Source organism: Callorhinus ursinus, unplaced genomic scaffold (assembly GCF_003265705.2).
Source record: "Callorhinus ursinus isolate GAN/ISIS: 27379988/994484 unplaced genomic scaffold, GSC_fseal_2.0 scaffold8, whole genome shotgun sequence".
Classification (NCBI taxonomy): Eukaryota; Metazoa; Chordata; class Mammalia; order Carnivora; family Otariidae; genus Callorhinus; species Callorhinus ursinus.
The window spans coordinates 65,353,421-65,381,104 of record NW_027397070.1 but is presented as its reverse complement, the minus strand read 5'-3'; the positions used below and the strand labels follow the sequence as shown (position 1 = coordinate 65,381,104).

General features: G+C 41.2%; 1 protein-coding gene across 6 annotated transcripts in view; it reads right to left on the bottom strand.

Annotated features, from left to right (window-relative positions):
- The window catches only part of PAPOLA (poly(A) polymerase alpha), a 57,893-nt gene extending 40,294 nt beyond the window's left edge, over positions 1-17,599 (bottom strand). For 4 of the 6 annotated variants that reach the window (XM_025869395.2, XM_025869397.2, XM_025869399.2 and 1 more), the window contains exons 1-3: positions 17,367-17,598; positions 2,652-2,825; positions 2,180-2,246 (exon numbers count right to left, since the gene is read on the bottom strand). In XM_025869395.2, the coding sequence (XP_025725180.1) occupies positions 2,180-2,246; positions 2,652-2,825; positions 17,367-17,374 (249 nt within the window). In that variant the 5' untranslated portion in view covers positions 17,375-17,598. Of the gene's footprint in view, positions 1-2,179; positions 2,247-2,651; positions 2,826-17,366 lie in introns of all 6 variants that reach the window. The other 2 variants (XM_025869396.2, XM_025869400.2) reach the window with 1 other exon arrangement.
- Positions 17,600-27,684: the final 10,085 nt, after the last annotated feature.

Genomic DNA, 27,684 nt, shown 5'->3' with positions numbered 1-27,684 from the left:
AATCTTTTTAAGTCTCAGAATATTAGCGAACAAGGCAACTGAAGTAAAATTCAAATTTTATATAATCCCCCCCCCCAAATACCATAAATAAATTCATTGGAACTATCTATTAATCACTGCTTCTCAACCAGGGCTGACTCTACTCCTCCAGGAACATACAGCAATGTCTGGAGACTTTTTTGGTCATAATTTGGAGACACAGAGGACAGGGGCAGTGCATCTAGTAAGAGAGAGCCAGGGATGTGTTTTGCTTAAGATCTTACGAGGCACAGGATAACACCCTAAAAAATAATTATCTGATCCCAAAATATCAACAGTGTCAACATCAAGAAATCCTGTATCAAGTCTTAAAACTAACCAGCTGAAGAAGAAATTCTCTCTACAAAAGGCAGACACAAAAGATCAAAACGTATGAAGCCTAACCTCTGTCCCTTTCTCTAACCAACTTACTACTTACGGTTAGGCTATAAAGAAAAGGACACTGATAAATCCGAATAGGAATGAGCATTACTTTCATTCATCCAAACACATTTTCTTACCCTCAGTAAAACCAGCAGGAAGAACTGTATCAAGAATTACTGGTTAAAGAAACTTACTGAAGTAAATACCTGAAACAAAACTACAATGAGGCAGTACTCACATTTCACGTTAAGTAGATCTAAGTTTTGGCTTTGTCTACTTGACTATGGCTTTAAACTTAAACATTTAAAAAATGCCATTAAAACAAGGCTGTATTTCCTACAGAAGGTTAAGGAAACCCTAAGTTCAATAAATAAGTAAAAAATACTTAAACCTGGACATCTGCTGCTCAGCTCAAAAAGAACTTTCTTTTTAAAATCTCATTCACGGGGCGCCTGGGTGGCACAGTCAGTTAAGGGTCTGACTCTTGATTTCGGCTCAGGTCGTGATCTCAGGGTCCTGGAATCAAGCCACACATCCAGGCTCCACGGGTGTATGCTTGAGATTCTCTCTCTCCCTCTGCACCGCCCCCTTCCCCCCCCCTCTAAAATAAATTTTTATAAATAAATAAATGAATGAATAAATCGCATTCGTATCAGGAATTCTATCAGTGAGAAACATGCAGCACACGGAGTCCCCCGTTTAGAACACTCCCACTGTTGAAGTTTTAATTAGTTGCTTAAAATATATGTATGCTGTTTTAAGAAAACAATATAAATTTGACTAAAACCAAGAGACTTTCTTCTATGTTAATCCCCTCTCTCAAGTTTTCAATCCTTGCTTCTCTTTCCATCAATTTTTCAATTGTATTATAAATTAAATATGCATTTTATACTGTCCCGGGGAAACTGCCACTATTTAAGCAGTTTTTTTAATGTAATCTCTACCCCCAACACGGGGCTCAAACTTATAACCCCAAGATCAAGAGTTGCACCCTCTACAGACTGAGCCAGTCAGGTGCCCCTATGCAATTTTTAAAAATGGGCTAAATGAATTCCACACACAACTCTAAGAATACATTCCCATTACCAGAAGCCCAGTCATAGATTCATCAACTGTATGTATAATTTTTCAGAATAAGGTTTAGGAACTCAGAGAATGTTATAAAAAACTAAACAGATACTCAGTTTGAGAGTCTAATATCTGAAAACCTAAAACTTTGTTCATTGTCGTAGGATTGCTTAAAAGGTAACAAGATTCTCAAATATTTAATATACACTTCTAAAGCACCTCTTCAGGGAAATATTTTTTTCTGTGAAGCATAAGTAATTACTGAGTTTCAGCTTTAAATATTGCAACAGGGCGCCTGGGTGGCTCAGTCGTTAAGCGTCTGCCTTCGGCTCAGGTCATGATCCCAGGGTCCTGGGATCGAGTCCCACATCAGGCTCCCTGCTCGGCAGGAAGTCTGCTTCTCCCTCTCCCACTCCCCCTGCTTGTGTTCCCTCTCTCGCTGTCTGTCTCTCTGTTGAAAAATAAATAAAATCTTTTAAACAAATAAATACATACATACATACTGTAACAAAAGTACTTATAAAATCACTGAATTCAGTTGTTTTCCCTGCTTTCAAAATAACTAGAAACAAAATATAAATTCTGTTATCAAATAGTCTAAAATGGACTTTGCATTAAAGACTCTAAATCCACTCTAATAAGAACAGCTTACTTAAGACTGCTGCTGTTCAGATGGCAAATTATTTCATATACAAATAAGTCACCTTACCTTGCTTTCACTGATTTCTCGTATCCACTCTTTTACCAGGTTATTTAATTTCCCCAAAATTAAAATCCTGTTGACAGAGCAAATATCAATCAAGTATCAAGTTGTTTCATTCCTAATTAAAATGAAAATCAGTTCTCGATAGGTGGTTCCCTAAATTTCAACCAGTTTTTAAGTTATCAGAAAGTAAGTACACAGTAGTTTATTATATGTAGGCACTGTTACACTGGGTAAGGCATTCTTTAGCTGAGTAAGCATTCCCCTTCTGACAATTCTGTACTGTAATAACCAAAAGCATCAAAAATCAAAAGGGAATAAAATTCACTGTAGAAAAAAAAGTTTTTTCTAAGCATCGGTCTTGTTCAATACAGATTTCAGGGAATAATTCTGACTGAGCAGATAATGCCTCAAAAATTTTCATTACACTGATAAAAAATTATTAAATTAAAAGAAAAATACATATGTGTATATTCACCTGCGCTGCAGTTCCTCTTCCTCTTCAAAAACCCCAAAGGGCTTCAGAGTCTCAATTAGTTTCTGTGTAAGCAGGCAGTCAGTCTCCTTGGGGGCTGCTAAGCTGATAGGAGAGGTAATGCCATAATGCTTCTGGGGCGGCTGTGTTTGTTGTGATCCCTGCGTTGTAACTGGACTACAAACAAAATTAGATAAAATTACTGCCAAAGAATTTCTACAATTTGAAACAAATCGTTTGACTAGAAAAACTGCTTTAGTAAAATGCATTTCTAAACACAGCTGGGGGGTGCCTGGTGGCTCAGTTGGTTAAGCGACTGCCTTCAGCTCAGGTCATGATCCTGGAGTCCCAGGATCGAGTCCAGCATCCCACATCCCCACATCCTACATCCGGCTCCCTGCGGGGAGTCTGCTTCTCCCTCTGACCCTCCCTCCTTCATGTGCTCTCTCTCTCTCTCAAATAAATAGATAAATCTTAAACACAGTTGGTTTCCTGCCATATCCAAAAAGACTCCTTTCAAAAGACATCTTACAGCAAAAAGTAACCAACCAAAAGCAAGTGACCAAAAAGAAAGAAAACTCTAACTCTTCCCACTCCAAGGATTTTACCTTTGTCATTACCTAAATATCTAAATAAACTATAAGAATCCAGATCAAATATAATGGTAGAGAAAACACAACTTAGAATATGGTGAACTGAGAAACTACTTCTTGAAAAGGAGCCAAAATCTGTTATACTGTTATTTCTAAAGCAATGATAAACACGCTATAAACACTATTTAACCAATACAAGAGACTCCCCACAAACAGAACTTAATATCTTACTCACAGTGAATAAAATTCATAAAATACAGAGCCAGTAACAAAGATAACTTGCGGAATGCGGGGCACTATAGTCACACACCTAAGCTTATTACACATTCCTGGTGAGAGATTCACACTTCAACAGTGATGCTAGTCTAAAAGGTTTTTCTTCCCCCATTTTAAGAGAAATTCCAGATTTTTACAATCAGTAGGATTTTACTGTAACTGGTTAAATACAAAAAGGCATGGCATGCTTGAAATGCTTTAGAGGAAATTAATTTGACTCGAGTATTTTTTTGATGAAACTCATTCATGTTTCTCATCCTCTTTGTTAAAATAATTTTAAGTCAATGGACAAGACCTCTAAAGAGAAGCAGCACAATTATTATATAAAAACTAACAAGTCAAATACCATAAAAAATGAAGAATGGGCTAAGAACCTATTTCTCCCAAATCTGTTCCTTAAAAAAATTGGAGCGTTTGTTTTACACACACACACCTACTTTTCTTTCCAAGTATGTATTTTTTTTACACTGAGGAGGAAAAAAAAATTGAAGTGCAATAATCTACTTAAGCAATAACGTGCCAAATCCAAGAATCCTATGCAGGGAAGTCCCACTATGCATTTAATACCTATCCACTGGATTCTGGTTTATACAGTGACTGCTGGACAGTGTTCGATATTTTGTCTTCTGATATCAACATAGAACTAAGAATGCCAGGAAACCCATACTGCTTGTTTCTAAGTTAGCCAATGGTCTGTATATTCTCTAGTCAATGTTTCCTGGTCCAGTTATGCACTCTCTCAATTTTAATCCAGGTTTTATATGAACATTTAGTAAATAAATGTCAGATATATTATCTGTTTCAGCAATTAATTCATGTCAGATCCTTCCTCCTACTCCTGTAACCTAAACTGCAAAGCTATACAAAGGCTATGTTAATTCCCAGAGCTGGGGATCCACATGAGCACAAAGCACTGTCTCAGACTAAATATCTTCCATTAATATTCTATTTTTCAAATTTATGTAGCATCTTCTATGATTAAAATATACAAATTAACCTAAATGTAAATGCATTCATAATGTCTTGGTTAGAACATATTCTCGTCAATAAACAGTTATCATCAGGTTCCCTAAAAGTGACATCAAAAAGGCAGCCCTAGGGGGGCCTGGGTGGCTCAGTCGGTTAAGCGTCTGCCTTCGGCTCAGGTCATGATCCCAGGGTCCTGGGATCAGCCCCGCATGGCAGAGCCCCGCATGGCAGAGCCCCACATGGCATCAAGCTCCCTGCTCAGTGGGGAGCCTGCTTCTCCCTCTCCCTGCCACTCCCCGCTTGTGCTCTCTCAAATCACACAAAAAAAAAAAAAAAAAAAAAAAAAATTAGCCCTGAAAATTGCCTAACCATTTGAGAACCCCTTCACACCACACATACTCTGACTTCAGATAAATTAGATATTAAATGAAAACAGCACACTGATTATATTCTCTATTTTTCACTGCTTCGGTATGAGTTTCTCCAAGTAAACTAGAACCCTTCATGACTACCACTGGATTATGAATACTTTAATAAATGATTCTAACATGAGTAGAGCCAGAAATGAAAACAAGTGCAAGTTCATTCCAGTTAGTCTTGGTTCAAGCAAGGCGAGATTTCAAGTCAAGTGTGAACTGAATTCATGTTTTCATAACTTCAGGTAATAATTTCAGGTAAAATAATCCACTCTAGTGGATTTTTTTTTGTTTTGAGCAAGTAATACGTTTCTCTGCATTCATTCCTTTCTGAAGGGATTTAAATCCATTACCAGTTTAGTTGGATCATCAACAAAATATGTGTACTCACTCTCTGTGAGGTTAAGGCTCACTTATCTTTCCCATTTTTTTCTTTGTCAAATATTCAGGTTTTTCACTGTCACACAAAAAACAATGCTTGGAAATGCCCGGTCTACTTCAAAAATAATCACCAGAATATCAGGATACCAATTCATATTTCTAAATTCACACCAAGTCTGTTCACCCTAATTTGAAAAATATGTTGATTTCTATGAGTTTCCACATTAACATTTTGATGGGGAAACAAATCAGATGCAAATTACAGCTTTTTATTTACTTTATTCAAAATATCATTACATCATCTAAAATAAAATCACTTTTATTTGTCCCGTCTAATTCAGGAAAAAACATCTACAGCATATGTCTATACATGTATACATATAGAACATATATTTAACTCAAGTACACATACAGAACATATACTAATTCGGGCGCCTGGGTGGCTCAGTCAGTTAAGCGGCTGTCTTCAGCTCAGGTCATGATCCTGGGGTCCTGGGATCGAGTCCCGCTTTGGGCTCACTGCTCTGCGGGCAGTCTGCTTCTCCCTCTGCCTCTCCCCCGACTCGTTCTCTCTCAATCTCACTCTCATGCTCTCTCAAATAAATAAATAAAATCTTAAAAAAAAAAAAGAACATATACTAATTCAAGAACACATATAAAAAAACAAACATCATGGGGCGCCTGGGTGGCTCAGTCGTTAAGCCTCTGCCTTTGGCAGGTCACGATCCCAGGGTCCTGGATCGAGCCCCACATCGGGCTCCCTGCTCCGTGGGAAGCCTGCTTCTCCCTCCCCCACACCCCCTGCTTGTGTTCCCTCTCTTGCTGTGTCTCTCTCTGTGTCAAATAAATAAATAAATAAATCCTTTTAAAGAAAAATCAATCAAAACCAAGTTAAGAGGAAAGAAATACATGTTCTGAAAGTTACAAGATACCTGTGCCTCCAATAAAAATGCCTTAATCTTAGCTTAAATAGATGACTAGAAATTCCACGCTGCCATATGCTTTGAATGTCCAAAATGTCCCAAGTAGAAACGCTAATCATAACTGTACTTTAAACGGAGAAAGTTTTCCATTCAATTTTAATATTAAAAATCAAGTAAAGTGATAAAAGCAATTTAAGGATCTTTATTTGCTGTTCTAACAAAACAAAAATACACATTCCAATACCGAGTAATTTAAAGGATTCTGCTTTACAGATCCTCTCCTGGAACAATACACCAGATAGCTATCAATCCCAAGAATGCAGAGTTCTTCCATTCTCGAACACATTACACGTCTGCCCGTATCTATCACATTTTTTTTAAAGATTTTATTTATTTGACAGAGACAGCACAAGCAGAGGGAGAGAGAGGGAGAAGCAGGCTCCCTGCTGAGCAAGGAGCCCGATGTGGAACTCGATCCCAGGACCCTGGGATCATGACCTAAGCAGAAGGCAGACGCTTAACCGACTGAGCCACCCAGACATCCTCTATCACTTTCTAGAGACATTTTTTACCGGCATTTAGTTTTCTTCAGACATTATTCTATTTTAAAAATAAAATTTTATAATTACATAAAACAAAGAAAAAACAGACTAGATACAGAGCTACAGTACTTGTGATTTATTAAAATTTCAGGTTTTTACTATGAAGAACACCTGTACTTTTCCTGAGTAGTTTATTTTCATCTCATGAACAGAGTGAAACTGGGTGACCATCCAGCTCCCCCTGCTCGTGTTCCCTCTCTCGCTGTCTCTCTCTGTCAAAGAAATAAATAAAATCTTAAAAAAATAGTAATAATAAATAATAAAAGTTTTAATCCAATACTCAAAGTCCATCCCTTCCCAATGTTAGGCTGTGCATAACATGACCCTAATTAGGCTAAATATTTAGGTACTTAGAATAGCACATTTTTGTGAAATTAGTATATGACTGCAGGTTGCTCATGTCAGCTCTATATTTCAAAAGTTTAGGCATCTAACTTAGTAAGTATACTCTGAAATATCGAGAACCACTCTGGTACAGTAATTATAAAGCTAACTCAAATAGTATAGTATAAGTTCCCATGATTTGTTAACTGTTGTTTAGTGGCCACATATCCAAAGTATGATCAATCTTTGGATAAATTATACTAATAACCATTTCAAATCACTGAGGAAAGTACAGAACACTCAAATGGGTTTGGCTATCCATTGTAAAATCTAAATTCCAGATGCCATGGTATTTCAAAATATTAACACTTATTTTCAAAACCATATTTAAGTAAGACACACAAAACTCAAAAGCCATACAGAAAAATTTACCTACATAAAAATATTCCAGCTTTTATATAACAAAAATATATCATAAGCAAAGTTAAAACAAATAATAAGTGAGGAGAATACATGCAACCTATCCCAAAAAATTAATAGTCTCAATGCACAGAGTTCTTAAATCAACTAAAAAAAAGTTTCACTGCACATCAGGCAAGCAAACTAGGACAACTATTTTCCTGTCAGACTGCAGAAAAACAAAGTTGATATACATCTGGTAAAAATGAAAGATCTATTATAAACCTACAGTATTGGTAATGGCATAAGAAAACGAGCACTCTTATCCATCACAATGGAAATGAACATAATTTTAAAAAGCAATCTGGCAATATTCATTAAAAATGCATGTATCAATTTTAAAAGTTTATGTTCAACAACTTCACCTCTAGCAATCTATCTTACAGAAATACTAAGACACAGAACTCAAACCAAAGGCCCTGAAGTTGGGAGACATGTTCTTTTCAATTCACAACACAGTTTCAATATATGAAATATAACACAAAAATCCAAATTTCCAGCCGCTTGTGGGATAGGGGTACAGTAAGACAGGTCAAATATGGGCCCAAAATCCTGTACAGCAACCATAAACTTGAAATGAGCAGTGCCTATCCCAGGGTTATCCCCTATGGGGAGTTGGGGGACATGCCTGGTATTCGTAAATACCTCTGTGATTCCGCAGGTTCTAGAATGACCCTTCTCATAGGAATAATACAAAAAGATACCCAAGGTTGTTCACTGGAGCACTGTATACAATGTACTAACTGGAAACCACCTAAATATCCATTAATATAATATAGGACTGGTTAATAACAGTACATTCTTACAACATAGCACTATGCCATATAAAAAGAATCAGGGGATTATTACATGTAGTAGCATAGAAAGATGCCCATAATATACCAGCTGAAAAGAACTGTGGAATATAATTATGATAATAGTATTTACTGAAACCCCAACATATTCCAGGTAGCATGTCAAGCACTTTACAATATTCCCAATTGTTCCTAACAACTCTATTAACTGTCTCCATATTACAGATGAATAAAGTAGAGAAACAACGGCTTATCTAAGTTCACTGGGCCAGGATAAGAACCCAGGCATCTAACCTCTATGCTGAAGTGCCTTTATACATCTTCCACAATACATAGTTTTATATACTTAAAAATTATTTATTTTTATGTCTTCAGATACATAAAAACACAATTTTCACTTTGTACTTTATAAAGGTTTGTTTCAAATTGTTTAATTATTTTTAATTAAATATTAATGATGTCATACTAAAGGTGAACATCATCTAATTCTTTTTATTCACCATTAAATTAGTAAGGATAGTAAGGAGGCCAAAATCATGCCCTAAAATTACTCCCTGGCAGCAAGGGATACCAAATAAATGTTCAATTCAAAACAAATTAACATTTTGATTATTAGATTTAATGAAGATTTTAAAAAATTTTTAAATATTAGATTTAAAAGATCAGTTTATGCTAATCAAAGCACATTATCTTAAAGTGAAATAAACAAGACTTTAAAAAAATGGATTTTTTTTCCATGCAATACTGCAATTAGAAATAGTAGTAAAGCATGGGGCGCCTGAGTGGCTCAGTGGTTAAGCGTCTGCCTTCGGCTCAGGTCATGAGCCCGGCCTTGGGCTCCCTGTTCAGCAGGAAGCCTGCTTCTCCCTCTCCACTCCCCCTGCTTGTGTTCCCTCTCTCGCTCTCTCTCTGTCAAATAAATAAATAAAATGTTAAAAAAAAAAGAAAGAAAAGAAATAGTAGCAAACCATGCTTTATTTATTGCTCCAGAAAACTAAGGCATTCAAGGTTATCAAAATTCATCAATCCAGTTTCTCTAAAAGTACCTTTTTCTCATTTAACTTAATTTTGCCAGAAAGTATAGCATTTATTAGGCTGAAATTTACTGAACTCCTAAATATGTATGAAAGCCAACACTAAAATCAGGAATACAAAGATAGTCTCTGCTCTCACTGACAATTTCAGATTTGGTCTGGGATTCAGATCCTTAAAAAACAAGTAAGTGCTAAGTAAATGCTTAAAATAAATACTACAGAAACAAAGAATCAAGGCTATGCCAAAGAAAATCATTAAGGAGGTATGTACTCCAAAAGATTTTGATGGGGGGGGTGGAAGGGAGGGCAGTCTAGGAAGATGACGAACACAGATAAGGAAAGGACAACAAATCACCAATGGTGTTTTCCCAAACAGTGAATGTTTAATGACTTTGCATCCCAATTTAAACAAAGCCCATACTGTTGATGAATCCCTGCCGCCTCATATTGGGCATATGGAATATGTTGTGGCCTAACGCTATCAACAAAGTCAAAACTCATAGCTACCAGCCAACTGAAAACACTTTATCATTTCTTCCTAGTTTTATTCAAGTTAAAACTGAAAGCTTAATTTGCCTGATAGTCTTCTTTGGAAGCAATCAGATAAAGCACAAAAACATATTTAATGTAACAATTCACCACAATATAATTTGCTGTAAAGAGGTCTTAATCTTAAACATAATGTGCCCATTGGGATTAAGCAGGAAAGAAAGGACACCAGACAGAAAAGGAATAAGGGTCTGAATGTGCATTCAGTATTAATTCTTAACAGAAATACAATCTCTTTCACAAGAAGTTTAACATAGGATGTTTTAATTTTACTAGTAGCTTAGTCCAGGCTATAACAAGACAATGTATTTGGGGTGCCTGGGTGGCTCAGTTGGTTAAGCGACTGCCTTCGGCTCAGGTCATGATCCTGGAGTCCTGGGATCGAGTCCCACATCATGCTTCCGGCTTGGCGGGAAGTCTGCTTCTACCTCTGACCCTCTCCTCTCTCATGCTGTTTCTCTCTCTCTCTCAAATAAATAAATAAATAAATAAAATCTTAAAAAAAAAAAGACAATGTATTTGATCACTAAGAAATTATACAAAGAATCACTAATTCACCAGCCATGTGTTCTGTGTAAGTGGTACCAAACATATTTACAATCTCGCTATATTCTTAAAATACGTATTCCAGGTCAATCAGCCAGTATTTAGTAGGCAGCAGCAGAGGGCCCAGTAATAATTTATGCTCAAGGGGACCAAATTATGATGAATCCCAAGGCCAAACTTTGGAAATGCAAGGCTGATTATGCAGGGGAAGGGTACTTGTTACTCAGTTATAAAAATGACCAAGTTATTCTTCCTTCCTTCCTAAGGGCACTTTCAACTGCCCCCTTGCCCTCATTCTCCCAAAGGGCTAGAAGTAAAAAACCAGCCAGACTACAGTACTCATCTATCAGTTTGTCAAGTACAACCTGAAAAGCGGCCGGCCGTTTGAAACCGTTCCTGCACGCGGCTCGGGAGGAGCGCCCAAACTGACCATCGCTGGAGCATGTTTAACACAGAGGGACATACGTTCACCACTCATGTAAATTCTTGGTACCTGGGCGAGGTAAAGGTTTGGCAGCTGGTCGTCACGCCTTCTGCGGCAGACTTGGAAAAGGGCCCCCTTCCCCGCACTGTCTGTAAGTTGTTGTCCCCATAAACATTGTCCATTCCCCCCCACCCGCCCTGGTTTTAATCAAGTAAAGTCAGGTGTTGCTTTTCGATCTTGTGAAATGTGTACCATGGGATGGGAGGTTATCCTGTGCTAAAAATGCAGATCGACCATGTTTGAGGCACCGTTTTCCTTTCAGTGCCTACTGTCCTTCACTGTTGAACCCCCAGGAACCCCGTTCCTGTGTCACCTGAGGTGTCTGTGTTGGCTGTGTTTGCATTTCTACGTTGGTAGTTTGTGGCCTGTTTATGTGTGTGGGGTTTTTTAAAACATATTTTTATAAAAAGAATATAATTTAATGGTAATAATAACCTAAAACAAAAATGGAAGCTACTGGTTATTCTCTAAACTTTTCACAAGATTAAATACAGATTTTCTTTTTTTTTTTTTTTCCTGTTTCTTAAAGTGCAATTTGAGATAAACTGGCTGGAGAAAACATTTATAAAAATAAATACTTTCATTTGAAAAAAAAGAAAAAGAAAATGTAAATAAAATAGAGAATCTGAAAAGTATAAAAATGTATTAGAAAAGAATAGTCAAAAATATGTTGTCATAGTATTACAACACATTAACTTCAGGAAATGCAAGATGTTTCTGATGACTAAAATGACAAGAACACTACTCTTTAAGAACCCCAAAACTATAAAAGCCATCATAAAATGCAAGAAGCTGGTTTCTGGACAAAACACAGAGGGGATACAAATTTGAAAGACAATTCTGTAACAGAAGAGGTAGAAAATAAAGATATCTAGCAAAATCCCTACATTTTTTCCTTTCCCAAATCTTTAATTTCCACAATTGAGTTGTTATATAATTCTGCAGACCTACAACCCAAAAATTAAAAAATTACACATTCCACAGAAGGCAGTGGTCACAAAATGAGAGTACAGAGTGATAAATCTGGTCGTGGTTTTAAATAAATAAAGCTAAAAATACATTCTAAGATCTTAGGTTCTGCAGTATAGTACACTTTACATATACTATACGTATATAATACATGTCACCAGTAAAAAAAAAAAAAATACCTTGAGATTCAAATATTCTACACACAAGAAATATGATCTTCAAAATTAATTCTACTTAAGACATTTAAACAGACTCCAACTGAGCTGATCAAACATAGTTCCCAACAAAGTCCACAGGAGATGGTATAGTACTAGAATGAGAAGGGAACATGGAACCCATAGTTGAATTAAGCCCCAATCTACAACTTAAGCACCCTTAAGACCCTGGAAAGTGAGTACTTCAAGCCTCAATTTAACCAACTTTATTTTTATTTATTTATTTATTTGACCGGGGGGGGGGGGGGAGGAGGGGGGAGAGAGAGCACAAGCAGGGGGAACAGCAGAGGGAGAAGCCGACTCCCCGCTTAGCAGGGAGCCCAATGCAGGGCCCTACCCCAGGACCCCAGGATCATGACCTGAGCTGAAAGCAGATGCTTAACAGACTGAACCACCCAGGCGCCCCTCAAGTTAACCAACTTTAAAGGGAACTAATACCTCCTGCAATGCTGCTGTTTTGTATATCATAAATTGGGAATGTGCAGTTATTTAAAAGCTGCTGAATAATCAGAACAATGAACATACAGAACAAAAAAACATGCCTCCCACCCCACCAAAATGGGAAATACTAAGAATCCAAATGGCTTCATTCTGGCCAGAAGGCTTTCACCTGGGAGGGGCGAGGTAGGAGATGGGGGTGACTAGGGAATAGGAACTGAATTGGCTCATAAATTTATTCAATTCCAATACCTTATCTCCTAACTTCTCCATCAAAAAAGCATAACTGAGAACAGACTTAAGGTAATACACCACATTCCAAAACCATAGCCAACATATTTTTAGCAGCAAGCAATTTATTACAAAATCTCTAAATCCTAAAATCTGAAAACCAAAATCGCTGTTATTAGTTATCTTCCCTAAAGATTATCCAATGCATTGTTTTGCATCAACAACAAAAATCTTTAAACCATATGTGTGTCCATCCAACCAGACTGTCCAAAAACCACCCAGAAACGCTACCACCACTGGAAATAGCAGCTTGGCACAGCAGTTAGCTGTTCCTGCAAGGCGGCAATTCTCAAGTTTTCAAACTTTTTGGTCACAGACTCCTTTTACAACTCTTAAGCTTTATTGAGGAACCCAAAGATCTTTTGCTTATATGGATTATATCTGCCAATATTTACTGCATTGGAATTATAACTGGGATAAATTTTTAAATGTTTATGTATTTGAGTAACAAGAAATCTATTACATGTTAACATAATTTTTTAAAACTGTTCTCCAAAAAAAATTTAGTGACACTAATCTGTTTTACATTTTTGCAAATCTTTTTAATTATGGCTTTATCAAAGATCGCTCTATTCCTCTATCTGCTTCTGCATTCAATCCTTTTGACAAGCTGTTCTGGTAGACACATAAGAAGAAAACCTGGTATCACACCATCCTAACTGGAAGAGTATTTCAATAGCTTTTTCAAATAATTGTGGATATTCTTCTATGATACTACACCAAAACTCCACAAGTGTTTTATTAAAGATTAGTTACAGTATCAAAGCTGAAACCACATCAATAAACCCCTTATACTGCTGCATTAAAATCCACTGGTCTAGGGGCGCTTTGCAGGCGGAGCCTGTGACTCTTGATCTCAGGGTTATGGGTTCAAGCCCCATGTTCAGTGTACAGATTACTTAAAAATAAAATCTTAAAAAAAAAATCCATTGATCAACACTGCACTTCGAATGTACCTTTTACCGATGTATGATTTTTATTACATCAAAATTAAGCTTATCTTCCAAATGTTGACGCATTATTACAAAATTATTTTTAAAAAATGGTATCATTAATATCACTACCAATCTTATCAGAAACATTTTTTAACTACTAGGAAGCTGTCAAGCTCACAATGACAGAAACAAGCCTTCCAAAATTCTAGTTTTTATCTTCAAATTTATCATTTGGCCACCAATGCTGTCAGCTGTTTTCCTTAAAGAGACAGGCTCACTTCATTTTCAGGAAAATAATGGTCCAAGTGTCAATACCCACGGTTCATCATTTATTTTTTCAGATAAAAGAGCTCTACGAGAAAAACACTAGTTTAGCTCACAAATCAGTCAGACATGTGCTTTTCTCAAAACAACCATGCTCCTTTTTAGTAGACCACTTTATGTGTACTTCCCATTTTATCATGGCTTATGTAAGACATAAATTCGAGAGTCAGGATTTATTAAAATTAATGTGTTTTATTGTTTCATCAAGAACTTTTTAAAATATGTGTTATGCTTGTGATGAAGAAATATGACTACTAGTACAATATGGTGCCTCTGCCTCAATTTTTCCTAAGGCAAGAACAGCATTATCCACAACTGCTTTCACACCATCATGCAAACGTCCACAGAGTAAAAAAGAAATAACATTTCAGCACTATTATGAAAATAGTTTGAATTTTATGTACTCCTTAGAGATCCCCGGAGTTCCACAGATCACAATGTGATCTGGTACCCATTACAACCCACCAAGAGGTCCCAGTTCTACCTGCTATGAATGACTTCATGAAACTATTTTTTTTTCTGACAGCCCCAAATATTTGGGAGAAAAGCTACTGCCTCCCCCAAGTCTTGCTAACTATCTCTTCCACTAACTTTTAACAACATTCTACGAATATGGTATGAACACTAGGTCAGTGATGATGGTTACTCTCCTCAAAATCTTTTCACTACACTTGTGATAGCCAGAACTGAGCTGATGCAAATAATGGATCTGTCCAGCACAGAGTAGGGCAGAAAGCAGAATACAGTTCCCAGAAAGGCGTTATACTCTTATCAATGCAATGATTCTCAACAAGGAGATGGGATGCTGTTAAACACCTTACAACACACAAGCAGCCCCCTTCAAAGAATTATCTGACCCTAAATGTCAACAGTACCTACCAGAGAAACCCTGTATTAATGGATCCTAAAGACTACCAATATTTTTGGAAGCTTGATCACCATGGCTCTTAAATCATACCAGCCTTTCAAAATTATACGTATATTACATATGAGTTTTAGACAAAATATTAACACCTGTTCACAATGTTGTAATGACTTAAACGTCAATAACCTATTTGGATTTAACCCATTCTGACAGCTCAACTCAATCCCACCCACCCAACTTTAACAGGACAGCATACTAAGGTGCAAGTGGAAATCGAGCACGATAAGCCTGGAAATCACAATTCAAAACTTCAAAGAAACAAAATGAAAGGCAATTGTGACACCAGAATATGAAAAACAAAGAAAGCCAATCAATGAGGAAATAGGCCTATTTAACTAGGCAGTCTGGTCTTTTTGTTGTTTACTTAAAAGTATAGTACACTTAAGAGTTAAAAATGAGAGGGATATAATGAAAAACTGGGCATATTGCTCACATGTCAAAAAACACAATGGAAAGCCAAAACTCTGTCTTCCATTTTATATACTTGAACTTCCAAGAAAATTTATGCTTAGGTCTTTAAAGAAAATGTACACCTCCCTTCCTCAAAGAAAGCTGGGAGAAAGTAGGTATAAAAGTATTTTCATTTTCTAGACAAAAAGATACAATTATGTTATTTTTAATTAAAACCTCTTAAATTGTACATTTCCTATCACTAATCAAATTTTAATACTGACATGATTATCACAAAGTTGCTTTTCAAGCACAGCAATAATATGTGAGCTAACACAAAGAAGTCACATGGTATCACTAAAACATTTTAATTGCTGAACTGAAAAATGCCCCCAAAATCAGTGCTTCTAGTGTCTCTTTCTACCATTTCATAAAAGGATGAATAAATCAATTAACAGGGATCTTGCAGATTCTAAGATTTTAGGTCTGTATATTTAATTAAAACTAGGAAATAGTCTCATTTACAGAAATTTGCTGATAGGTCTCTTAAAAATGACAGGAGTGGGTGAGGAGAAGCATGAAATTTTTTTCAAAAATACTGTGTAAAAAGCAATAGGTATCTTGAAGCCTATGTCAAAGTTAGAGCCTCACCTGTAAAGAGACACATGCACATACACATAGGTAACTGTAATCAGTAATATTTGCGAAAAAGAAACTGTTTTTACTTAAAAAAAAAAGATAAATCTGAGGTGCTGGATTAGGTGTCTAGAAATCACAAAACCTTTATTTTGCACATAAGTAAAACTTCCAGCGTCAATTACATAGTTCGTTTGGGGCCTTCAAAGAAGAAAATTCGGTCCCCCGTCTCAAAAGAGCACTATTACACTGGAATGTTCAAAAAAAATGGAAGAAATGCAGTCTCACTATTTAGGCCTCTACACTGCGGGATACACGCAGAAAAAAAAGCTGTAATCTACTTTCGATCCCAACAATGAGTTCTCAGATTACATCTCATTCTTTGAAACAGACAGAATAGAAAAACTTTTTAAAAACGCTACAAGAGAAAGTATAAGACGCAGACCTAGCGAGATTAGAAGGCAAGGATGCACTAGCTTTAAGTCTATAATCAGAAAAATGAAAAGTACCACTAGAGATGGGAGGGGGAAGGAAGCAGAACGCATCCGACTATCGTATCAAAACAGAACAGACAGAGCAATACCTAACACAACGCGTTGCGAAGGACACCCTGGCAAGTGTCCCTCTGCTGACGGTGGGAAGCCTGGGGAGGACTGGTTCAAGCGGGGAAGCGGGGCTCGACGCGCAAAACTGGGTTTTTAGCTAGTGCTCGTGCAAGCTCGGGGGTGGAAGTGGGTTAACTCTGCCGCACGATCTGGGCAGCTTGGAAACGGGAGGAAGAGAGGCACGCAGCGGAGGCAGACCAGGAAGAGAAGCATCGAAATGAGCCGGGGAGACGCCGAGAGTGAACCTGAACGCCGTGTGCAGACCCCGCAACCAGCGGGGCCTTCCTTCCCCGCCGCCGGGCGTTGTTTTTTCTCTTTTCTTTCTTTCTTTTTCTTTTTTTTTTTTTCCCCCGGACGGGGCAGAGAAGCGGGAGCACTAAGGTTCAGGTTCCCCTGGCCGTTCCGGAAGGGGAAGCCCCCGGCCCGACGGCCGCGGAGCCAGGAAGGGGTGGGGGGAAGCGGGAACCGAGCACAAGGGGAAGTGCGGCGGCGAGCGGGTGAGGAAACAGGAAGAGCCCCGTTCCCGCCTGCCTCCCCCACGGGGCGAGGGCCCGGCTCTCGCGCCACCCCCTCCCCCCCTCCCCCGACGCCCCCAAGGCCCCGCCGGCGTGCGAGAGAAAACAGAATACAAATCACTTACAACGGCATCGTCTCCTGCGCCGGCACCGCCCAGTCACTTCCCCCCCGCAACCACCGCCGCTGCCGCCCTGGGCATGATCCACTGAGGCGGGAGGGAGGGGGGGGCCTGCCTCAGCCCTGGGTCCAACCCCACTCCCGCACCGCTCCCGCCGCTTTAAGCTCTTCTCCTCCTTCCCCTTCGTCCTAACATGGCGCCCGAGCGCTACCACAGCAACGTTCTAGAACTGCTGACGCCGCCACGCACGCCGTGCGCGCGCCTGCGCAAAGGCCGCCCGGCGCCGCGCAGCCTCACGGGAACGGTAGTTCTTGAGGCGGCCGGCGTTCCGACAATTTCCGCCCCAAAGCCGTAGCGCTTCCGCGGTGGATGTCAGGTGTCGGCCAGGAGAGGTGCGAAAGGCGGCGGACGGCTGGCTGTTCCTCGAGCGGGGACGCTCCTGTCGCCGGTGAGCACCACGCGGCACCTCACAATGCGCCGCCGCTCTCGCCGCCCGAGGTCGCGGCGGCCGCGCTTCCCCTTGAACGGCGTCCGTGGAGGCGCTCGGCGGGGACCGAGGCGCCCATGCGTGCCGGGTGTGCCGCCCGACGCGGGGCTTACGCGACCGCTCGGGTCGGTGCCTTCGGTGGCCACAAGTTACTCGGCCTCTTCCTGCTCTTCTGCGAAGTGAGAGTAAGACCTGCTCCCTGGGGTCGTGTCGACTGCTGTATGCGTTGGTTGATGCAGGAGTGCTTAGCACGGGCTGGTTGTTGGGACTCCCCCCCCCCGTTAGACTGAGGTTCCCCCTCTTGGGCTTTCGGCTGACTTGTCCACCAAAGGGTGTACGGAGGCGCTCAAGAAGTGATGGTTGAATGAATAGATTTGCGGGGCAGCACTGTGATGACAGCGAGTTCTGGAACACGAGCTGATTTTACTAGCAGGTGGTGCCCTGGAACTTCCTGGTAAAGCTGCACTTAACGTAGAACGATCGATGGCAGTAACCATTGGGATTTTAGCAAAGGCTGTGTTTTGCAGCCCTGATCTATCCCTGGGGTGGGTCCTAGGAGTGTACTCCCCACCCTCAGCAAAAGCTGGAGTCTTCGTGCTTGAGCCCGACTCTGATACTTCATTCCTTCCCTCTGCTAATTAGAACGCATTCTAAAGTGTCACACAAGGTTTATGGAGGGGCGGGAAGGAAATAAATACGGCAAGGATAAATTCCCAGTTCTAAATTATTTAAGTAGATTAACATGGACGTGTCTAGCCTCAAGAAATTTGGCAAAGGACTTACCTGTTTGCACAGAACATCTAGTAGGACAAAGCGGTCTAGAACTAAAGGCTCAGTGGGAGAAGCACAGGACCTAAACCTGCATTGTCCAGTACAATAGCCATTTGTCATGTGACTTTTGAGCACACTTGAAATGAGGCTAAGTCCATTTAAGATGTACTGTAAGTGCAAAATACAGATTTCAGAGATGTCAGTAGAAACAAAAGAATGAGATACCTAACTGATGCGTTTGATGTTCATTATATGCTGAAATAGTATTTTGGATATATAAAAAAATTCACTAAAGTTAATTTCATCAGTCTCCTCTTAAAATGTGGCCACTAGAAAATTTTAAATTATATGTATGGCCCTCATTTCTGTTGAACAGCACTGATTGGGAGACAGACTTGTCCTTGATTCTCAGATCTTCTACTTGTTCCCTTACCCTCTTGTCATCAAGGTGGTTTTGGTTGGGGGCCCAGTAGCAGGCCTGCCCTTAAAAGTTTGAAAATCTGAGATCCAGAGAAATCAATAAAATACATTAAGGCTGTGGTCTTAAAATTTGCTCATAAAGCTAGGCACTGATGATGTATGTTATGAATTAAAGAATGGGAACTTTTTGAGCTCGTGGCTGTCCTCTGCCTGGCATCTCAAAAGGCAGTGAAGGATACATGGTCATGAAACCTCTGTGCTTTCAGTCTCCAGGTGCTCCACACCGATTTTGTTTCCGCCTTCTCTAGAATGAGGCAGCTAGATAGCACAATTAACGAATATTTATTTAGTACCTAGAATGTGCTAGATGCCATATTACTTTCTGAAGACAGTTAAAGGAAGTATATTTGTTGGAATCAAAGTAGACTTCCCAAAGTGACTTTAGAAATGTTGTATAGGATGCCTGGGTGGCTCAGTTGGGTGTCTGCCTTCAGCTGAGGTTGTGATCCCAGGGTCCAGGGTCCTGGGATCAAGTCCCGCATCAAGCTCCCTGCTCAGTGGGGAGCCTGCTTCTCCCTCTTCTCCCCACTCATGCTGTCTGTTGCTCTCTCTGTCTCAGTCTCTCAAACAGATAAATAAAATCTTTTAAAAAATAGGGATAGAAATGTCTTGATGTCAAGTCTCTGTGTTGTACACCTGCAACTAATATAACACTGTCAACTACAAATCAATAAAAAAAATTTATTTTGGACGCCTGGGTGGCTCAGTTGGTTGAGCGACTGCCTTCGGCTCAGGTCATGATCCTGGAGTCCCGGGATCGAGTCCCGCATCGGGCTCCCCGCTCAGCGGGGAGTCGGCTTCTCCCTCTGACCCTCTTCCCTCTCGTGCTCTCTGTCTCTCATTCTTTCTCTCAAATAAATAAATAAAATAAAATTTTTATTTATTTTATTTTTAAAGATTTTATGTATTAGAGAACACAAGCAGGGGGAGCAGCAGAGGCACAGGGAGAAGCAGGCTCCCCGCAGAGCAGGGAGCCTGACGAGGAGCTCGATCCCAGGACCCTGGGATCATGACCTGAGCCGGAGGCAGACGCTTAACCAACTGAGCCACCCAGGCCCTCCCCCCCCAAAAAAAAATGTTAAAAAAAAAAAAGCTTAACAATTAAAAAAAAAACGCTGACAAAAAAGTTAGGACTTAGTAAGAGGACAGGAGGAGAAGGGCGTAACAGGAAACAACTTTTCAAAAAGAAGGAAAGTACAAATAACTTAAAGTTTATTTGGAAACAGGGAGACTTTTGAAGTAACTAAACCACAGATATGCGGTGGGAATGAAACTGCAGAGGAGTGGGAGGCGGACAATGAGGGGCCTTTGTCCAGCAGAATGTTGCACACCTGCTACACACCATCACTGTGCTCAAGCTGGGAGGTTGCTCTCCACTATGAAAAACAGTCAAGATCCCTGCCCCAGTTAGACCTTATGTTCTTGGGAAGTGGGGGGCAAATAATAAATCCATAAACAGACAAGGGAATTAAGAACCACGAATGAAATAAACCAGGTAATAGAATTCCGGGGGGAGGTCAACCTTAGGTAAGGTGGCCAAACAAGGCCTCCCTTCGAAGGACCGGCCTTCGAGACCTGGAGCCATTGAAAGATTCAGATTTTATCTTTTTTTTGTGAATGGGGGAACCCTCGAAAGTTTGACAGCAGTGATAAGATCACATCTGCATTTCTGGGAAGATCACTCAAAAGGGTAGGGAACGAATTTGAGCTGGGAGAGCTTTTGAAGCTGGAGGGTAGGTTAGCTCTTGCTGTGTGGTTCAGGTAAGAGATGATGACACTTGAAATGAAGAAAGGGACTGATTTCAGAGAGATTTAGGAGATGTAGTTAATCCTGAATGTGAGAGAGGAGGGAGAGGAAGAAGACAAGATTTCAAAGGTTCTAGGGAGGGCGACAGAGTGGAGGGAGCTACCAGTAAATAGGAAACAGAAGGCTAACTAACTAGGTGAGTGGATGAGGTCATGAGAGTCATTTGGTATGGGTTCTTTGAAGTGCCTGTGGGATCTTTAGAAATGCCTATCAGGTGATGGAAAACATGTTTCAGGAGCTGAGAAGTCAGCTCCTGAAGATAGAGTTTTGGTTTTTTTTTTTAAGATTTTATTTATTTGTCAGAGGGAGAGCGTGAGCACAAGCAGGGGGAGGAGCAGGGAGAGGGAGAAGCAGACTCCCCGCTGAGCAAGGAGCCCAGTGGTGGAACTCGATCCCAGGACTCTGGGATCATGACCTGGGCCAAAGGCAGACACTTAACTGACTAAGCCACCCAGGCGTCCCTGGAGATAGAGATTTTAAAACTCTGCAAACAAGATTTGTATCTTGGAGTCATGTTTCAGTACAGCACAGAAGGAAAGGCCCTCCATACACTCGGTAACTACAATCTAATCCAACCCAAACGTCACGAGTGCATAATGAGCTAGGTGTTCACGTATCCCCAACGTTTAGCATCCACTTAAGGCTATAACTTGAGCCAAGGAAAGTGGAGCATGAGATAAAGCCAGTGACCAGTGAGTGTACTGGTTAAGACAGGATCCCTATTGTTAGCCTTGCCTGGCTTGTCCCCAGAGCTCAGCCCACTCCCTCCAACTGCCACCCCGTCCCCGCAGCCCTCGCCCTACCACAGTGCCTGTGTGCTACTGACTGTGGACATGGGGGAAGACATTTCCTACTGCTATCTTAAGGATCATTCAGATTGCATTTTCCACGGAACAATGTCATAAGTAGGGGGGGAAATTCCTAAGCTGGTTCTCATAGGTCCACAGTGCATTTAAATTTAAGAAATGGACAGAAATGTTTTTCAGAACAGGTCCTCTTCACATATTGGAACTAGCTTAGATTGTGCTTCAGTCTGTCATTTAGGAGGTGATACTTGGAGATACTGTGTTGCTATAGAGATTTTTATCCCAATAATAAACTACAGTGATTCATTTGGCGACTAATGATGCATACGTTTTAAAATTTTTTACCCAACACGAGAGACTTAAATACAGAGAACAAGCAGGGTTGATGGAGGGGAGGTGGGCAGGGATGCGCCAAATGGGTGATGGGGATTAAGGAGGGCACCTGTGTTGAGCGCTGAGTGTTACACGTGAGTGATGAATCACTAAATTCTCCTAAAACTAATATTACGCTATATGTTAACTAGAATTTAAATAAAAATTTGGAAAAAAAATTTTAGCCAAGATTAACCAGATTTATGAGTCCCTCAAGTAAAAACAGTAGCACATGCACTTTCATCTAATGAGTACTATACCCTTGAGCTATCTTTTCTTTAAATTCTTTTAAATTCCCTTTAGATGTTTATTAGTTTATGTTTTAAAGAATGTGTCTACTAGGGTTGCCTGGGTGGCTCGGTCAGTTAAGCATCTGCCTTCAGCTCAGGTCGTGATTTCAGGTTCCTGGGATCAAGCCCCGCATCGGGCTCTCCACTCAGTGGGAAGTCTGCTCCTCCCTCTGTGTTCTCCCCCCACCTCTCAAATAAGTAAGCAAAATCTTAAAAAAAGAAAAGAAAAAAAAAGAATGTGTCTAACTACCATTTGCATGAAAGGAAGAAGCTCAATAGCATGTTGATGAGAAGTGGCCCAAACCTGTGCCTCCTCTGGTCTCTGCCTTTAGGTCAACAACACAAAGGTCTTCCAGACTGAAGCCAAAACAGCAAGTCAGTCTCCTCAATTCCTTCCTATCTCTCGCTACCCATAGACAAACCACCGTCAACTCCTGTCAACTGCACCTCCCCAATCCATCAGAAATCACCCCCTTCTCCATCTCCTCTGCCACCACCCTAGTCTCAGCCACTGTCTTGTTTAGTTTGGGTGGTTGGGGCAGCCTCCGTGCTCCTCTCCTGCTTCTGTTTATGCTTTCCTTCCATTCATCCTCCATACAGCAGCTGGACTTTGAAAACATAAACTCAGATTTTATCATGCTCTCACATAAAACCCAGTTTAGGGCGCCTGGGTGGCTCAGTTGGTTAAGCGACTGCCTTCAGCTCAGGTCATGATCCCGGGCTCCTGGGATCGAGTCCCACATCAGGCTCCCTGCTCAGCAGGGAGTCTGCTTCTCCCTCTGACCCTACGCCCTCTCATGCTCTCTCTATCTCATTCTCTCTCTCAAATAAATAAATAAAATATTTAAAAAATAAATAAATAAAACCCAGTTTAATGGCTTCCCATCACTCTTAGAATAAAACCAAACTAGGGGCGCCTGGGTGGCTCAGTCGTTAAGCGTCTGCCTTCAGCTTAGGTCATGATACCGGAGTCCTGGGATCGAGTCCCACGTTGGGCTCCCTGCTCAGCAGGAAGTCTGCTTCTCCCTCTCCCACTCCCCCTGCTTGTGTTCCAGCTCTCACTGTCTCTCTGTCAAATAAATAAATAAAATCTTTAAAAAAAAGAAGAAGAAGAAGAAAACCAAACTTGACAGTAGCTTACAAGGCCTGGGTGATCTGACTCTTGATTTTCCCTCTAACCTCATCTCAAACTCTGCCCCTTTCCTCCCTGTGTTTTCAGCCCTACTGGCCTCTTTTCCTTAAACATGCTCAGCTCCTAGGAGCACCTGGGTGTCTCAGTAGGTTAAGCATCTGCCTTCGGCTCAGGTCATGATCCCAGGGTCCTGGGATTGAGCCCCACGCTGGCAGGGCTGGGGTGGGGGAGGGGGAGCTGGGCTGCTTCTCCCTCTCCCCCCTGCATGCTCTCAAATAAATAAAATCTTAAAAAAAAAAAATGCTCAGCTCCTTGCTGCCTCAGAGCCTCCATGCTTGTCCCCCTCTACACTGCTGCCCTAGCCCTTCCCATGGCTGGCTTGTTCTCAGCCTGTCAAAGCTCAGATGTCACTGCCTCCCAGATGCCTTCCCAGACCACCTTATGTAAACTACTTGCATTATAATCCTCATCACATAACCAGAACTTCCTCACTAATTTTTTTTTTTTACTTGTTCTGTCATCCTTACTAAAATCTAAGCTCCATGAAGATAGGAACCCTAACCGTATTGTTCAAACTATTCTAAGCCCAAAGCACAAAACCATGCTTGGCATATATTGGTACTTAAGAATTAAGTTGTTTCTGATTCCTTAAAGGCAACTTAGATTTGCCCAGTATTTCCGTTCAGTTATTTTTTTCCATTCAGTTACTTTCAATTCTATAATTAATCTGGCTGAAACAAAAAGGGTCGGTAATTATCTTAGCATGAACTGCCATAACAAAATACCACAGAATAATTGGTGGCTTAAACAATAGAAATGTAGGGGCGCCTGGGTGGCTCAGTCGTTAAGCATCTGCCTTGGGCTCAGGACATGATCCCAGGGTCCTGGGATCAAGCCCCTCATCGGGCTCCCTGCTCCGCGGGAAGACTGCTTCTCCCTCTCCCACTCCCCCTGCTTGGGTTCCCTCTCTCGCTGTGTCTCTCTCTGTCAAATAGATAAATAAAATCTTAAAAAAAAAAAAACCAATAGAAATGTATTTCTCACAGTTCTGGAGGCTGGGAAGTCCAAGATTAAGGTGCCAGCATGACCAGCTTCTGGTGAGGACACTCATCCTGGCTTGTAGATGGCGACTTTCTCACTGTGCTCCCATGGTGGGGAGAGGGAGTGAGGGAGAGGTGATGGGAGGGAAGGGAAGGTGAGGGACAGAGAGGGAGAACAAGCTCTCTGGTGTCTTTTAAAGAGACTAATCCTACTGGGTCATGGCCCCCACCCTTAAGACTCTACTTAACCTTAATTACTTTCTTAGAGGCCCCATTTCCAATACAGTCACATGGAGGGGGTTAGTACTTCAACATACGAACTTTGGGACATTTAAACATTCAGTCCATAACAATGATCATCTCAGGTTGCTAACTCCTAGAAAATAATGATGCATGTTCAATGATGCTAGTTATTTAGTGCTGTGTAACAATATGCCACAAATTTCAAACTATTTAAAACACATTTCAAAAAACAAAAAAAACCGCATTTTTTGACAGTTTCTGGGGGGTCAGGAATTTGGACACGGCTTAGCTGGGTCCTCTGATTCAGGGTCTCTAGCAAAGCTACATTTATGGTGGGCTGGGGGAGGAGGGGGTCTCATCTGAGGGCTCGACTGTGGAAGGACTTAACTTCCACACACATTTGGTGGCAAGATTCAGGTCTTCAGAGCTATTGCATTGAAGGTATCAGTGTCTTGCTGGCTGCTTGCTAAGGGCCCTCTCAGTTCTTAGCCATGTGGGTCTCTCCAACAGAGCAGTTTGCTTCATCAAAGTATTTGAGAACAGAAGGCAAAAGATTCTGCTAGCATGACCTCATACAGTCTTACGTAACCTAAGATTTGCCGAATTCCATTGGATAGAAGCCAATCACAGGTTCCACCCACACTCAAAAGGCATGAATACCATCAGGCGGAGATCACTGGGAGCCATTGCAGAGTCTGCCTTCCTTCTCAACCAAACTGACTTTGTATCTAACACCTAATACTGTGTCATACCCCAAAATACTCTAAATAAAGAATTTGAATGGCATTTTGATTAATTTCCATTTGTTAACATAAAAGACTAATTTTTCTTAATGGGAATTCATATGGTATTTTTCTTTCCCAAAGTGGATCTCAGGAACTCTATGGCTATGAACAGGTCCACATTTTAAGGAGTTACGTTATTTTGTTTTTAGCTTTTTGTTTTGTTTTTAGTTTAGGGTACATGGTATATTTCATTTTTTTTAAGGTAGAATACCAGTTCCTTTTTAAAAGATTATTAAAGTACAATTATACAGTAACGTGTTCAAGCATGAAGGCTTTTGTGTTTACCCCCCATAATACTGCCTATTGAGCTGTATGGATTTTTCTCCTCTGCACACTCACTCTCATGTAACTAGCACTTGAATCAAGACAGAAAATGTTCAGTAAGCCAGCACACTCCCTCCCAGTGAATAAGCATCTGTCATTACTACCACCACTGCCACGTAACCCCTATTTTGACCTCTATCACTATGGACTGGTTATATTGGTTTTTCAACTTCATACACATGGAATCATACACTATTCACCCTTGTATGTAATAACTTCCTTCACTCAACACTATAGGAGACTTTGTTGTGGGAGTGACAGTTCATTCTTTTTCATTGCTGTGTACTATACTATCACTGTATCTTTCTCCTATTGTAAATATCACAGTATATCTTTCTCCTATTGATGGACATTTCGGTTTTTTCCCAGTTCGGGGCTTTTATGGGTAATGTTGCTTTGAATATTCTTGTACCTGCCTTTTTGTAGACATAAGCACTCATCCCTCTTGGGCATAGACCCAAGAGTGGAATTGCTGGATCATGTATATACCCATACTTAGCTTTAGTTAAGTACTCCCAAAGGTTATCACAGGGATAGTACCAATCTGTAGTCCCACCAGCAATACATGTGTGTTCCAGTTACTCCACATCCTCCCCAGCACTTGATGTAAACAATCCCATGTAATTTGTGCCATCTGGCAGCATTGTGCTGGAATCCCCCTGCAGTTTTCATTTCCATTTCTCTGATGATCACTGCCTTTGAACACTTGTTAATATGCTAATTGGTCATTTGGGTATCCTTTTTTATGAAGTGGTTTCTCAAGTCTTCTTCCTATTTTTAAATTGGATAGTCAAAAAATTTAAAAATTGGGGGGCAGAGCAAGATGGCGGAGGAGTAGGAGACCTAGAGATTTCGTCTGGTCTCAGGAATTCAGCTGAATAGGGATCAAACCATCCTGAACACCTACGAACTCAATAGGAGATCGAAGAAGAGAGTAGCAACAACTCTCTGAACAGAAAAGCGACCACTTTCTGGAAGGTAGGACGTGCGGAGAAGTGAATCCGAGGCGATATTCGGGAGGATAGACGGCGGGGGAGGGGGCCTCTGTCGGCCACTTCTGGCAAGTGATAGAGCCGCGGAGCACAAAATCGGAACTTTTAGAAGTCGGCTCTGCTGAGGGACGTCGCTCCAGTGGCTAAGCGGGGGGTGGAAACCTCGCGGGACAGTGTGGTCTCAGGGCCCTTGGGGTCACAGAAAGACCAGGGGTGCCTGAGTGTGGCAGAGCTCCCAGGGATTGGAGCAGGGAAGCCGGCTGCAGAGACGGAGCCGAGGCGCGGGCTCGCAGCTCAGGGTGGCCATAAACTGTGATCCCCAGCACACTCGGGCCACTACGCCTCCAGCAGGGACCCAACAAGCAGCAGAGCCGGGGAGACTCCCCTCCCTCCCCCAGGAGGAGCGGCGCGGGAGCGCACCGCAGGGATCTGCTGGGTTTGGAGACTCCACACGGGGTCGGGTGCCAGAGAAAGAAACGCTCGGTCACAGGCTGGGTGAGCACGGAGTGCGGCTGGAGACCGGGGACACGGGAGTGACTGCTTTTCTCTGGGGGCGCACTGAGGAGCGGGGCCCCGAGTTCTCACCTCCTCCGGGCAGAGAGTGGGAGGCCACCATTTTAACCCTGGTCCTCCAAAGCTGTGCCGAGAGCTTGTAGGGAACAAAAGCTCCTGAGAGCAAACCCGAGCAGCTTGCTTAGCCCGGACCGACAAGGGCGGGGCAATTCCGCCTCCGGCAAAGACATTTGGGAACCACGGCAACAGGCCCCTCCCCCAGAAGATCAGCACAAATAGCCA